The sequence below is a fragment of the Hippoglossus hippoglossus genome, chromosome 15 (genome assembly GCF_009819705.1).
Source record: "Hippoglossus hippoglossus isolate fHipHip1 chromosome 15, fHipHip1.pri, whole genome shotgun sequence".
Lineage (NCBI taxonomy): Eukaryota > Metazoa > Chordata > Actinopteri > Pleuronectiformes > Pleuronectidae > Hippoglossus > Hippoglossus hippoglossus.
Window position 1 is genome coordinate 2435792 of NC_047165.1, and position 14662 is coordinate 2450453.

Genomic DNA, 14662 nt, shown 5'->3' on the forward strand with positions numbered 1-14662 from the left:
ATTAATCATAAGATCGCTAAATTACAAAACACTCAGGAACTGTGTTTAGAGACATTTTATGAATGTGTACAATAAGGAAAGCAGCCTTCTGAGCCAAGGCCCAACAATCCCCTCACGATAACACGTTTAAATTCACTAGATCCTGATTTCTATTTGGATCACACACACACACACACACACACACACACACACACACACACACACACACACACACACACACACACACACACACACACATTGATTTGGGGATGAAAAGAAGACAAGAAGTGAGGGACAGGACCAGTCAGAGGAAAAGAAACGGCAGGAATCAAGTTCAGCCTGTGGCCACCACAGCACTCCATCATTTCCTCATCTCTCTCTCTCTCTCTCTCTCTCTAATACCCCCCCCCCCCTCTCTCTCTCTGATGCTCTCTCTCTCCCTCCCTCTCTCTGTCCCTCTCTCCCTCCTCTCATCCATCTCCTCCCAGCTCTCCCTGACAGTCTATTTGGCCCACACAGCCCTGTCATCCATTCAACCTGTCAGTCCTGGCAACGCCACCGATCTCACACTGACTCGTGTTGGGAGCCGCGGCAGGCGGTCGGAGCCCCGGTGCCACCGCTGAGAGCAGAGGTCAGAGGTCAGAGGTCAGAGGTTCGGCCCCCGTGGAGCCGAGAGTTCATGTTCGTCCTTTAGCTTTTCATGCGTTCCACCTCTGGTCCTGTATTTGTGTGACTTTTGTGTAGAAATCATACGTGTGTGTGGTTTTTGCCGTCATCAGGCTCAGTGACATCGGTCACGTGGCTGAACTCAGTGTGACGTGGACGAGGCTGGAGCTGGTGTGCCGGGTTTAAACCAGTTGTCATGGTAACCGTATCATTTAGAAATAAAACATCTAACGTGTGTATTTCTATTGTCAGTTACACTGCAAAATTACCATTCGTCAAATTTAACTAAAAACAACTTTTCTTTCATCTAATAATTCAAACAATTGGAATTTGCCAATTTTTTCACCACGAACACACCTTGTTCCATGGTTTGTATATACAGAATATATATATACACTGTCTTGGTAACTGTATAATATGTAGGTTAAAGCAAACATCCAGTGTGTGTACTTATATTGTAAGTTACACTGTAAAAAAAATACCAGTTTTAACCAAAAAGTGTCTTTTCTGTCATCAAATAAACAAATTTAATGGTTGGAATTTGTTTAATTTTAACTTTATTGGACTGTTCATGATTATTATTTGGGTGTGAACAGAACCAACAAATAAGATGAACATGGGTTTCGCTCCACTTCCACTACACTAATGAATATGCATGTTAAACTGAGGCCTTGTGAACTACAGAAACGGTTACACTCTATTTCCGGGTTACGTATCCAGGAGCTAATCTCCGTATAATGAATTTGCCAAAGGTTTTTTTTTTTTTTTCGTGCTGACCTTCATGGCTGACTGAGGAGCAGCAGCCACTTAGAAAAACCCAGTGAGAGCTGTGACGTCCTCTGGGAGCCCGGCGCTGAGACTCCGTCCGGACAATGTGACGCTTTCAGATCAAACTGTCACTGGTAAAGTCACAAGTGTTGAAACTGGGAATGTGGCTTTTACCAGGAGGACCCAGATCACCACACTCTGTTGAATCAGGGGAATCACAGTCTACTACCGAGTGTCTGTTTTACGTCATTTGCACCTGTTTGGATTCTCCCCTGTTTTAACAGATTGTGGATAATGAATCACATGCACAGGAATCTGAGATGAGTTAACTTCACATTAGTTCTGCGTCTCTCTCTCTCTCTCTCTGCTCTCCCACTGCCACTGCACTTCACTGCTGAAACAATAGAGTTAAGTGTGTGGGAGGGAAGCTGAGCGAGAGAGAAAGAGATGAGCCTCGTCCAAAAATCACCGTGAGACGCCCACATCCGTCCGACAGCAACCTGCAGTGGGTCCGTGGTAGTAAATGTACTTAAATAAAACTAACGACAGGGAGTTCTCCAGTAACACGAGTACTTTTATATCTGAGTTTGTCTTTTGGTTTCCCTCCTGTCATAATAAAACTTATACCCACATATAACACATAACATTTTTATATACCGTCTTTATTCTATATTGTAAACCATCCCTGCCTATACACTTTGAACATTTATGTTTTTTTAAATATCTACTTATACGTAAAGCATGAATACAGTCTTATGCATTTTATACATCCTTGTACACTTATTTAACTTTGTTCTATTTTAATCTATTTATACTTTCACTCCTGTGACCTCATCAACCAGCTGCTTTATCTCATGTGTGCAGCTCCTACAGTCAGTTTATTCTACAGTTATTCATTGAGGTTGCTCCTTCGATACCGATAAACACAATATTTAGATCAGTTGTGTATATAAATGTATATTTTAAGTATATTTTAGTACTATTTGACAAGTTAAACGCCTTTATTCAGAGTATTACTTCAGTAAAAGTACAAAAGTTAGCATTTATTGGACTTTTATTACTGAGGCATTGATTTTAATTCAACTTCTTTACTTATCAAGAAGAATGAAGAATGTTTTGTGTCTTCAGTTAAAGTACAAGAGTATGATTATCAAAATTATTGCACGTATATACAGTAGATACAGTTAAGCAGCATATTCATGCAAATTCTACTTTCTTTACTCATTAAGAAGCGTTTGACTTCATATCTTAGGAGATGATGGTGTTATTCAATGTATTTAAAGCAGCCACAGACATTACATGTATCGGAGCCTCTGTTAAAGTGAGAGAAGCATCAAATTGAAGTGTACGAGTACAAATACCTCAGATTTCAGTAAATGTACCAAGTTGCATGTCAGCAGTGAGTTACTCTTTATAATGAATTCATAAAGAAGCCTGTTCGTGCAGCATATTACATAATATCACTTTTATTACCGAGGAAGCATGAAGATAATATTATTAATTCTCCAAAGATATCAAATACCAACTGTAACTGCATATTCTGGAGTCACATATGTGAAGTATTTACATTTATCATAGTTTCAGAATCAGCACAGAGAGAGAGAGGGGGGGGGGGGGGTGTGAGGGGAGAGAGACTTTAGCTTGGGATGGAGAGAGAGAGAGAGAGAGAGAGAGAGAGAGAGAGAGAGAGAGAGAGAGAGAGAGAGAGGATGCTTACCTGCAGAAAATGAATAAATGTGTCCAGGAGCAGAAACGACTCCTCATCAGCTCCTTCACGTCTCTTCACATCTTCACATCACTGACAACAGCAGCAACAACATCACTACATCCAGTCTGCAGGTCCTCCCCCTTTCCTCTCTCTCTCCCTCTCTCTCTCTCTCTCTCTCTCTCTCTCTCTCTCTCACTCTCTCTCTCTCTCTCTCTCTCTCTCTCTCTCTCTCCCGGGACTTGGCCCACCTCCTCAGAATAGCGTTTCGTTAAACTCCCGGTGATACCCGAGGTTTTACCCCCGCACGACGAGCCACACTGCAGCGGAGCATCCCTCGTCCTCACGTCCTCCTCCTCCTCCTCATCATCCTCTTCATCATCATCATCATCATCACTGTCACCATCCAACCCGTGCAGCTCTATTCCTGTTCTCCCTCTATTCCTCTGTCCATAGCATCACTAGCTGCTCCTCCTCCTCCTCGTCCTCCTCGTCCTCCTCCTCCTCCTCCTCTCTGCACCGTGTCTCTCTCGGCTCTGCAGCCCGGTGATAAGTGTGTCATGCCCGGTGAAGAGAGAGACGCGTCCTCCAGGACGATGGGACAGGCAGTGAGAGGATGACTCAAAGAAAAAAAAACAGGATCCTATAGTGATTAATCAGAGAGCAGGAATGAACCCAAAGAATATTAATAATATTAATAATAATAATAATAATAACAACAATAATAATAATAATTGTGTATATTTGTGTATATTTAGATCTTTTGATTTATATCTTTGCACTTATTTGATCCTGTTTTAAGGACGGGTGTGACTCAGGAGGTAGAGTGGGTCGACCTCCAACCACAGAGCCGGCAGTTCAACTCCAGTCTTTCCCATTCCGCCTGCCGAAGTGTCCTTGGGCAACATACTCGACCTTAAACTGCCCCTGACGACTGCGTGTGAGTGATGTGTGACAGAGGGAGTCATGCACATAGACGCAGGGTGTGAATGGACTGCAGAGTTCAGACCATTTCCTCTTTTACTCTGAAGCTTCTTCCCTCGTGTGTCTCTCTTACTTCCTGTGTTTCCCTCCTTCATGATCTGCACCTGCTCCTGATGGGTCTCACCTGAGTTCAATGATCCTGCTTCTTCATTCAGTCCCAGTGCTCCTCACTCCTCCGTCACTTTGTCTGGTAAATTCCTCTGGATTGTCTTTGTGCTTCAGTTTTGTGTATTTGCTGTTTTGTCCTCGTGATTTAGTTTTTCCTTTCTGTATTTGTTCAAACTTTATGCCAACATCAGGAGCAATGAAAAGGTCCATGTAAGAGATGTTGATGGAGAGAACTTGAGTTTCCCGACCTGCAGAGATTCAGGCCTGATCACTAGAGAGAAACATCTGACCTCATCCGAGTGGGAGAGAATCCAAATCCCAAGTTTCCCTTCAGGCTGGAGGCTCTTACAGCAGCTTATTAATGTCAAAGTTTATCCCGAGCCGAGGTTTTAATCATCAGAAATGAAAATATAGACATAGAAATTAAATAAATAACATATCAAAAATCCCTCCATGCTAAAGAAATCCTGAGAAACACCTTTATTAACTCTTCAGACTGGAAACCAGGTAACATGCCTTTGTCCACCATGTTGATCTATAATTACTTATGATTCACATTTTATTATTTTTACAGTCAAAAATGCACAAAGCAGAGTTCATTTAAAATAATTCCTACAGTCAGATACATCATTTTTAATGCAGTGTGTATTGTCTGCTCTGAACCACAGGGTGGCGACAGAGCACCGCCTGGTGTCAGTTGAGCTGTTTTCTTCTTTGTTGGTTCACAAATGATCCATCGTCTCATCAGTGATGAATCTGATGCTGGTGGAAACTTAACCTGAAGCCAAAACCACAAACCGGCAAAATGTCTGTTCAGCAGCGACATGTCTTTATTTTCTGTTTGTTTGATTAATTGATGAATTAACAATTTAAATAAATTCAGGTATATTTAACATATATAATCATCTTTATATATAAATGCATGTTAATTTTGCCTCGTTTAAAGGAACCAATCGGTAAAAATGCCCCACAGATCAAACAATAGACGAAGGAACTGATTTGTATTCTTGCACAGTCGTGAGTGTAAATACATGATTTTTACAGAACAGATTTTAATTGAAATCCATGAACGTCCCAGACGGATCGAGGCTCTTTAACTGGACAATGTGAACATGCATTCAACTCTTTTCCTTTGCAGCACAAAGCGAACAGGGGCCAACACACAGAATGAGAGGATGGGGAAAGGGGATATCCTCCTCCGCACAATGTTGTGCTGTTGTCACACTGGCAGCCATTGTTAGAATCCTCCTTTGTGTTTATATTTCACTATAGTTTTTTCATCCAGGGGATAATTCAGAATACAAACCTCGTCTCTGAGCTGATTAGTTGCAGAACATTCCTGGTCCCTGTTTTGTTTTCTGTCCCAGACATGATGTGGTTCCCTCTCTCTCTCTCTCTCTCTCTCTCTCTCTCTCTCTCTCTCTCTCTCTCTCTCTCTCTCTCTCTCTCTCTCTCTCTCTCTCTCTCTCTCTCCCCCTCCTGGGTCTTGTTCAGGCAGACGCTCAGTGAGACACGGGGCCGAGGCCTCGTCTCCATCTGCCGCCGCTGCTGCTTCTGCAGTGGTCGTTTTGAACTTGTTTGTTTGTCGACGTGTCGGTGGCGTGTTTGATGCAGCTTCACGTTTTTTGATGGTTGACTGCCGTGCGTCTCAAACCCAGGAATGAGCGCCGGGCCTGTTTCCAGCAGAGGCATCCATACGGGAGGGGTTCTGGTACGTCTGAGTAATCCTGCTCCGCTGTGCCTCACAAGTCGGGGAGTCGAACCCCTGCATCTGGCAATGCCACATTCTACCCACTTAGCTACACGCCACAGCTTTATTCCTGCCGCAGACAAAGACACGAGCACATCTGCTTCACACGCCAACAGAGGACATGGAACAAAAGACACAAAATCCCGACACACATCACGAGCACCGTGTGTACGTCATGAGGCCAGAGGCTGTGTGAGTCCCTCTGTGTTCCGTCGCTACATGATTGTGTTGCACCGCAGTGAAATATTGGTTGAGACAACCCAAAGAAAACAGTTTTCTCCTCCTGCAACAACAATGGGGACAGACTTTTTATTTATGAGATTAGATGTCGCCAGATGTTTCACATAGAAAACACGAGTTTTAACGATGGAGGAACATTCCTCATGTGGAAAAGAAAGGAGGAATACTTTGCTGACTCATGATCTTTGCTGACTCGTGATCTTACATAATCCCAAATTTTCCCAATAATCAAACACAGAGAAATTCACAGTTTTATTCCAGTTAACAGGAAGTTTCATAACCGTCTCTGCTGAAACTTCCAGGGAAAATGACGCATGATGAAGTGAAAACACGTCGCTCTCCTCCCACTGTTTGTATTTGTCTCGTAATGAAATGTCCATAAAACAGCTGTAGGTTTTATATTTCACCCTCTTTGTGTCTCATTTCCTCCTTAAAAGAAAGCACTTTATACATTTGACTGAGCAACAGCAGCTGTAATATTGAATTTTAACAGTTTCCTGCTGAATATTGGAGATAAACTCTGGTTTTTTAATAACTTCTGAGTGTTTTTAACTGATCTCAGTTCAGCTTCAGTCTTCAACTCGAACCCACTCACCAGAGTCACAGAACAGACGCTCAGGGGATGAAGGTTTTGAATTTGTTGTTTTCACCTAAGAGTTGCAAAGTGTTGCTATAAATGGTAAAGTTCAAGGTGATGAACTCTTTTCTTTTATTTCTCCCAGAATCTTTGCAAATCTGGGTAAAATTAATTTTTTTCTAAATATTTGAGTGTCTGCGAGGTCACAAACGATGAAGGTGCATGAATTGATTTCTTCTCTCACATGTTTTAAAGTGTTTCTGTCTTCCAGGGTTGTGTTTCACAGCGACAGATTCACGTTCCTTCACTCCAACAACACACAGAGCTTGAATTTATCACACATTTTGAACCATCACAGTATAAATTGGTGATGTATGACGATACGAGGTGAATTTTCATTGGACGACACGAAGCTGCTGAGGGCACATTTCTGCAGAAAGTCACGTTCGCACCAGGTAATGAGGCAGCAAATGAGAATGTAAAAAACCTGCACGTATCAAATATTTGTGCGTGAAATCGTGTGATGTGTGTGTGTAATACCGAAAGCGTCTGCTGCTGCTCAGCCGCTCGCTCTCACATGTTTCGGTGCCGTTTTTCACGCTAACTGCTTGTGACAGGACGCAGAATATTCTCTAAGTGGATTACACGCTGCAGTCATGTAAACAGCTCCTCAGATCCACTCCTCTTTACATGTAAACACACACGCAAGAAGCCCACTTCAAAATTCAGACTGTCTTTGATCAGGCTTCAAAGGATTACCCATCCGCGGTCCCCATGTAATTGTATTCAAGGATAAAGCACGCCTCGCTTCAATAGTCTGGTTTTGTAGTTTGACCGGAACGCGATGTTTTGCACGTTGCCGCCAGCCGGTCCCGTCCCGTCCTCCAACCGCAAGTAGACCAAAGTTGAGTCGAGGCGGAGGGAGGAGTGAGAAGGAGGATTTCCACGAGATGGAAGTTCACCTCTCATCTCCTCCTCGTCTCTCCATCATCCTCTTTTTTTTTTCTCATCCTTTCAGTCTCTGTCCTTCCTGCAGACATCCGTCACATCTTGCAGCCGTCCTCCTCGCTTTAATAAGTGATGATAGATGATTCGGTGACTGCACAGCTCACTGAAAGCTTTTTAACATCGTCCTTATTTCTTATTAGGTGGTTAGAGAGAGAGAGAGCTGTCATATAAGAAATGAGAGGACGTGATGAACCACATCACTGAGTCCTGCGGTCGCACTGGTCTGGAGGAAATGGATGTTAACGTCTGGATGAGGACGGGAGTAAAATAAAAATCTCTCCCTTTCAAAGCATCACTTTCTCAATCATCCACCAGAGCGTAGTTCAACGTGGTCCGAGAGCATCTGTTGGGTCGAGGGTTGAAAGCAGATGACCTCTGACCTGCGGACTGAAACAGGAAATGGAGTTCCTCTGGCGATCAGGCTCCATTAGAAGTGACCTGTTGTACTGAACTGTATCGTGACAGAATGTTTAGACTTCTCACGAAGTTTCCATTTCATAAATCTGCCGACCTGATCATGTTTTGTCTCGTGAAGCCTTCAGGCCGTTATCATGAACCTCAGAGGAGAACCCCCCCCCCCCCCTCAAATCGGTCATTCCCTCTGCTGTCAGGCTACTAAACTCAGACGGTAATTTAAACGACATCTTTTATGACTCTGCCTTTTACATGATAACACGTGTAACAAATTATTTAGCTAACTATTGTCTTTTTGTTGCTATTTATTTTACTTTGTTAATCTTTATCTTGATGTCCTTTTGTTGGTTAACCTGTGTTTTTTGACACGTATCATATTGGATGTTGTTTGTGTGATTGTAAGCTGCGAATGAATTGTCCTCCTTGGGATCAATAACGTTGTCTGAATCTGAATCTGAAGAAAATTGAATACAGTTAATTGTTTAAATTGTGTGTCTGTGTGTTTGTTTGTGTGTGTGTGTACGTGAACCAGCTTTGTAACATGACGGATTCTGATTGCAACTTTTAGTATATGTCATAAATCACAGCTTCTCCATGTCAGTGGATGGGACACGGACCAAACTAACGTGTCAAAGTACACATCAAATAAAGACGGATGGTTTCTGTCATTTCAGGTCGTTCTTATCGCACTGATGCAAGTTCAAGTATCAGATCAATTTAGTTTTTATTTACTTATCTATAAAAGTGAATGATTGACACCTGGGACTGACTCGTGATTGGTCATCACCACGTTACCGCGGCGCCATCCCTTGATCACCACTGCTGAGTCCGGCTTCAAATACGCAAGATGGCGGCGTTCGGATTCTGGGTATTTTGGCTTCATTCCTGTGGGAGGAAGTTGAGTCTTTATTTACGATCTATGATTCGTACGCTTGAAACCACTTTGACTCTCCGATAACAGAAGTAGAAGTGAAACTTCAATCTGTCGCCTCGTTTTGTAAAAGCTCTGATAAACCTGTGATTTCGTCAGTCAGGCATCAGGACTGAGGGGAAACTCGGTTCAGCCTGAAGCTGTTTGAGTCGCCTGCTCCCGTGTTGAAGCCTCATCTGTGAACCAGGTCAAAATCATAAAATCCGTTAGTGTCGTCCCACTGAAAAAATCTGCCGTGAAAAATGACTGACTCTGTCGTTTCTCTCTCTCTACATCTTTCTACATCTTTCTACTCCCTCGTTTTTTCATGTTTCTCATATGGACACAATCACACGTTCGGAGATCTGACCCCTCGACCCCCCCGGCCCCTTACAATAATAAAACTGCACGCGCCTGCGGTGGATTTTACACTTGGGTTGAACCACAGTGGAGATCACGTGTGATGTCAGAGATCAAGGTGGTGGAGATCAGAGCGCTCCATTGGACACGTTGGATCGTTTTACACAGAGAAACAGAGCTGATCTTCGCCACATGGAATCTGAGCTGCAAAGAACAGTGACTGTATAAAAAGTGACAGGTAACGTGCACGCTCTTTTGTTTCTCAGATAACTGTCAACACTCAAACTTTACATTTATGGGCTGTTAGTGAAAATCTGCTACAAATCATGTCCTGACCCGAGCTGGGTTTGGTTTTATCAGGAAATTCCACCTTCTCGTTTTTTTTTTCCAAATCGGCCTGAGGGATGATTTTGTCATTAAAAACACATGATGTAATTTTTTCCTCAAACAAATTTAAAACCCAAATTCCCCCAAAATGGATCCATAACTCTGACATATGTATGTTTTGGCATATTAATATCTGTGCAGTGTTTTCATTTGCTCTCGCTCACTTTTTTATTTTGAGTTGTACCCATTAGATTTACAGAATTTTACACATTTATAATTTTCTTATATCCATTAAATCTATAAAATGGCATTATCAACTTAATGTCTTTGCTCCAACTCGCTTTATTAAGTTTATTGTGTCTTAAGAGTTGTATAAATGTGTGCTTTTATTGTGGAAAAAACCTGCACTTGCTAAAACTAGAAAAGTTTGCATCACTTAAAGAAGTATGTGTAAGTTTGTTTAACACAAAAATAAAGAAATATTAGATATTGATAAATACTCAGTTTACATTCGGGAGTAAAAGGGCAAACACACCTGTTGCTCGTCATTTTCAACCTTGTGAAATCAGTCGTATATAATTATTATTTTATTGGTCACAGGACTTGAAAACACCAATCACAGGACGAGGAAACATATTCGAGTGTTTATTTTTATTCTTCACTTACAAAAATGTCAGGTAATAAAAAGTCGTTGTTATACACCATAAAAACAATATAAAAACATTGTGTTCACCATCCGAAAAAAAGAATTACAGTATTTTTTTGAAGGAATAAAGGCACATGTTGCTCCTCTGAATACCCTCAGTCTATTTACACAAGCAAGATCTATGTGGGTCTTATTTTTATTGGTTTGATGCTTATTTGTGTGTATGTACATGGGTTCAACTGCAAGCACACACACACAGACACACACACACAAGTGGACACAAACAGAAAATCACGTTGTCCATCACACACTATTCCCTCTGTGGTTTGAAGAAAATGAACCTTTTAAAAAAAAAAAACTTTTTACAGCAATAAAGAGAATCTATCAAGTTTAACTTCTTCTAGACAAAGTAAAAGAAACAAGGTGAGACCAGGCACAGTTTTCATATATAGATATGTACATTTCACTCAAAGTATACGCTTCCTTAACAACACACGGGGTACACAGATGAAAGTACAAGGAACTCTGTAAAGATCTGTATTTTAACAGTATATCGTCTCATGTGACACGTTTTCTTTTCTTGACATGAAGGTGAAGTTTTAACTTTTTTTTTTCCTGGAGCCTCAACCTGAGAGATTTATTCTTTATTTTTAATGTCTGAATTCAACGTGATGAAGGAAACGAAAACTCTCACACAACAAGTAATGGTGAAGAAATTCAAAATGACTCTAAATATGGCACTTTTTTTAGGATAATAAACAACGAAACTTGACAAAACGAAGTGATCAGTGACGTTTTGACGTGTCGACATTGTAGAGAATCAAATAACAACATAAATAACTTGATTAATAACTAAATTTAAATGGAAGCCTGAAATAAATGTATTTTACATATTGAGCTGAAAATGTTTTATTTAACATTTCCAGACAATATGTTTATGTCGCTGGAATTTTGAGCCACAATAACAAATGTGACACTTTTGAATAATGTATTAAAATGACTTGGAAACAGAATATTGTGAGTTTCTTACAGTTTTGTAACCGACCTTAAAAACTGTGAAACAGACTGGTGTGTTTTCACATTAATACAAAAACACAGAGGAAAATATAAAAAGTACATGTGAGGATGTGGAAATTGTGTAATTAGTGATCAATGATTGCACCTAATAATAAGTATGAAAGAGGAAAACGTTGGCAAATGACACATCAGTCTCAGATTGGTTCACCCTCAGCTCACCTCACACTTATTGCTGCTTGGAGAGACGATAATTGGGCATCGCTATCTGCTGCAGGCGGCTGATTGTTTTCTTCACATATCCATTATTATAAAAAAAAAGAAAAAGAAAAAGTGATAATACACGAACACAAAAAGCAAAGTTAATACTGTCTCCTCGAGAACCACGAGTCTGAAATGAAAAGTATTTTTCTCAAATTCTGAGTCTATTCTCTTTTTCTTTGATTCAAAGGCAGAAGCCAGAAAAAGTAAATCGCTGTTTGTTCAGTAAACGGAGACGTGACTTTTAAAACCAGCTAAAAAAAAACATCAATGTTTTGGAAAATGTCTTCCGCAGCAATAACAGCTGTAATAAATACATCGTTTTTAAAAGAAACTTTATAGAAACATAACAAAGAGTAAAAGTTCTTTGGAGTTTAAAACAATACATTTCTTTTGATGACACTTTTCGGTAAATCTGAAAACTCAGCTGAATAATGGATATTGATTTCGGATGTTGCCGTGGTAACAGGATGTCGCGACGTCCCTGCGCCGAGGAGTTTTCTGCTCAGCTGGAAAACTCATCGCCGCTCGACATTGTTCTCTTCATCTTCCTCACCCTCATCCCAGGTTTCTCCTTTTTCCGCTCCAAGGCTGAGGCTGTTTCCCAAACAGGAAGTGAGCACAATGTGTCGCCTCGGGAGAGAGATAACGCGGACAGGAAGGGGCGGGCACAGCCCACCCCCAGATGGACAGGAAGCTGAGACCACTGTTTGGTTTAGCTGATTAAAGGGCGGGGGGGCGGGGGGGGAGTCGGTGATGCAAACAACGAGAGAGCAGGAGAAGGAGCGAGAGCGAGGCGGAGGAATCAGGCTGCTCTCAGTAAATATATATGTGAAGCCAACAGGAAAGCATTGACAGGGCTTCCAGCTATTGTGTGCAGCGTTTATCAGATGGCATTCCGAGCAGGCCGGAGTTTTAAAGAAACAAGTTCGAGTCCAAGCACAACAGAATAAACAGGAGGACAAATAAACTTTGAATAAAACAAACAAAGACTGTCATGAAGACGCGTGGTGATGGAGTTTTCACCAGAGGACACAAGAAGGAATTCAAATATTGCTTCGACAATCAGATCTTAATGGGCACAATTTTAGAATCAGGCAAACTGACATTAAAGTTGTTGATTTTTCTGTGTAATTGCTCCTGAAACCATCAATAATCTCCTGGATGGACGCTGAACCTTCTCCTCTCAGAGCGCCAGAGATCATTTCAGGGAAATTAAGGGGCCCCAGGTAAAAAGGAACCTGAGGTTAGGTTCCTAACATCGAAACTAACCGGACCAAAATGAAATCTTTGAAATTTTAGATAATAAAGAAGATAATTATTAATTACACAACAAGTTATTGTGTTTTTGAGAAGTAATTCACAATGGGGATGTCACAATAGCCCCAAGGAGTTATTTACTCTTCCAGATGGAAAAATAAATTCAGAATGTAAAACTCACTAATCAGCCCAATATGATAAACCATGAATCCTTTTGTTTGCCGTATTGTGAGAAAACACCAACTACAGACAATAAATAGCTCCGTGCAAGTAAAAGGATCCAAGTCTGGTTCATGCAGAACCAGTCCACTGATTTTTGTTCCAGATTCGGATGAAAAACTGTAATTTGGGATCTGAGACCAGTCAGTAGCCAAAAGGGATGAGAGGTTAAAGTTATTCGAGCCACCTCAGCTGCCCAACTAGCTGCTTTTGCCACTCTGCGTTTCCGGAGTTGTCTGAATGACTTTTTGTTCTCGTTGGCCTCAGAGATTTGGAGCTTTCATCTCAACAATAACTGTGATGATGGGTTCTGTCAAATAAAAGCTGGGAACGCGCTGTAATTCTGTCTGAGCGGCGATCCCGTCATTTCCTCTCTGTCTGTCTGTCGGTGCATTGTTCTCTTCTTCTCACAGCAGAAAATTACTCCTCAGTTATATCAGACGCTTGGTTTCAGAAAACACAAAAAGGGAAAGAGATTTTTTAAGGTGTCAACTTTGAATAAAATTAAAAAATAACTAAAAAACTGGAATTCTTTCATAATTCTTGCCAAACGGCTTGTGTCATGTTAAACGAGACGTATTTAGGTTTATAATTTTAATTTTAATTATTGCTGTAAAAGGTTTACAAACTGTCCATCGCTGCAGCTCCTCTTTTCAGCCTCTGACTGAAACACTTGGTTTTAGCTCCTGTCTCTTTAAGGCCCCCTACTGGTAGACCCAGTCTGCTCTGATTGGCCAGCTGGCCCACGTTGCTGTGATTGGTCCATCGCTTTCAGTGCATGTAGGAAATTACCTGGCTGTGTTAGGGGGCGTGTCAGATTAGCTGCTCTTGTTTTAACTTTGCAGAACTTTGACATTTACAAAAAACGTATATAACACACTCGAGGAGAGAAAAACTGAAAAAGCATAATATGTCTCCTTTGAGAAAACAACCTTCTGCACATCATAGGCTTATGAACAGTGAAAGCTTTTCACAGTTAAACCTCCCGTACAGATTTTAGTACGAACAAAACACATCTGGCGTCTCGCTGTGATCAAACATCACCTCAAAATAAAACTAAACTAAACTCAAGCGACGATATTTACAAATCAAATTCTCCACCTCAGATCAAACGTAAAATCACCTTGTTCTCACTTTGTTCGTGGCCCATTTTTCAGATTGATAAAAAAAAAAACTTCAATGTTTAAAGAGAATACAGAACTTGAGCTTTGACATGCACCATTCTGCATCCCCAGTAAGACGGAAATAAACTGTAGTAGTTGTATGTAATTCTGTATATTCCTACACTAAGAGATATTGGTAGTTGTGTATGTAGATGAATATAAGTGCATAGAAACGAGTACTTTTAGGCCCTGTCCACACAAATGCTGACATTTCAGCGATTTCACCAACACTGAGTCATTTTTTTGGGTTGTTTTGAGCATTTGTATTTTTCTTGTTTTCTATTCTTATCATTTGAAAACTAT

General features: G+C 41.1%; 1 protein-coding gene across 2 annotated transcripts in view; it reads right to left on the reverse strand.

Moving 5' to 3' along the window:
• The window catches only part of bean1 (brain expressed, associated with NEDD4, 1), a 30592-nt gene extending 27009 nt beyond the window's left edge, over positions 1–3583 (reverse strand). Inside the window, exons 1-2 of one of the 2 annotated variants that reach the window (XM_034609297.1) lie at positions 3370–3583; positions 3131–3211 (exon numbers count right to left, since the gene is read on the reverse strand). In XM_034609297.1, the coding sequence (XP_034465188.1) occupies positions 3131–3177 (47 nt within the window). In that variant the 5' untranslated portion in view covers positions 3178–3211; positions 3370–3583. Of the gene's footprint in view, positions 1–3130 lie in introns of both variants that reach the window. The other variant, XM_034609298.1, reaches the window with a different exon arrangement.
• Between the last annotated feature and the right edge of the window lie 11079 nt (positions 3584–14662).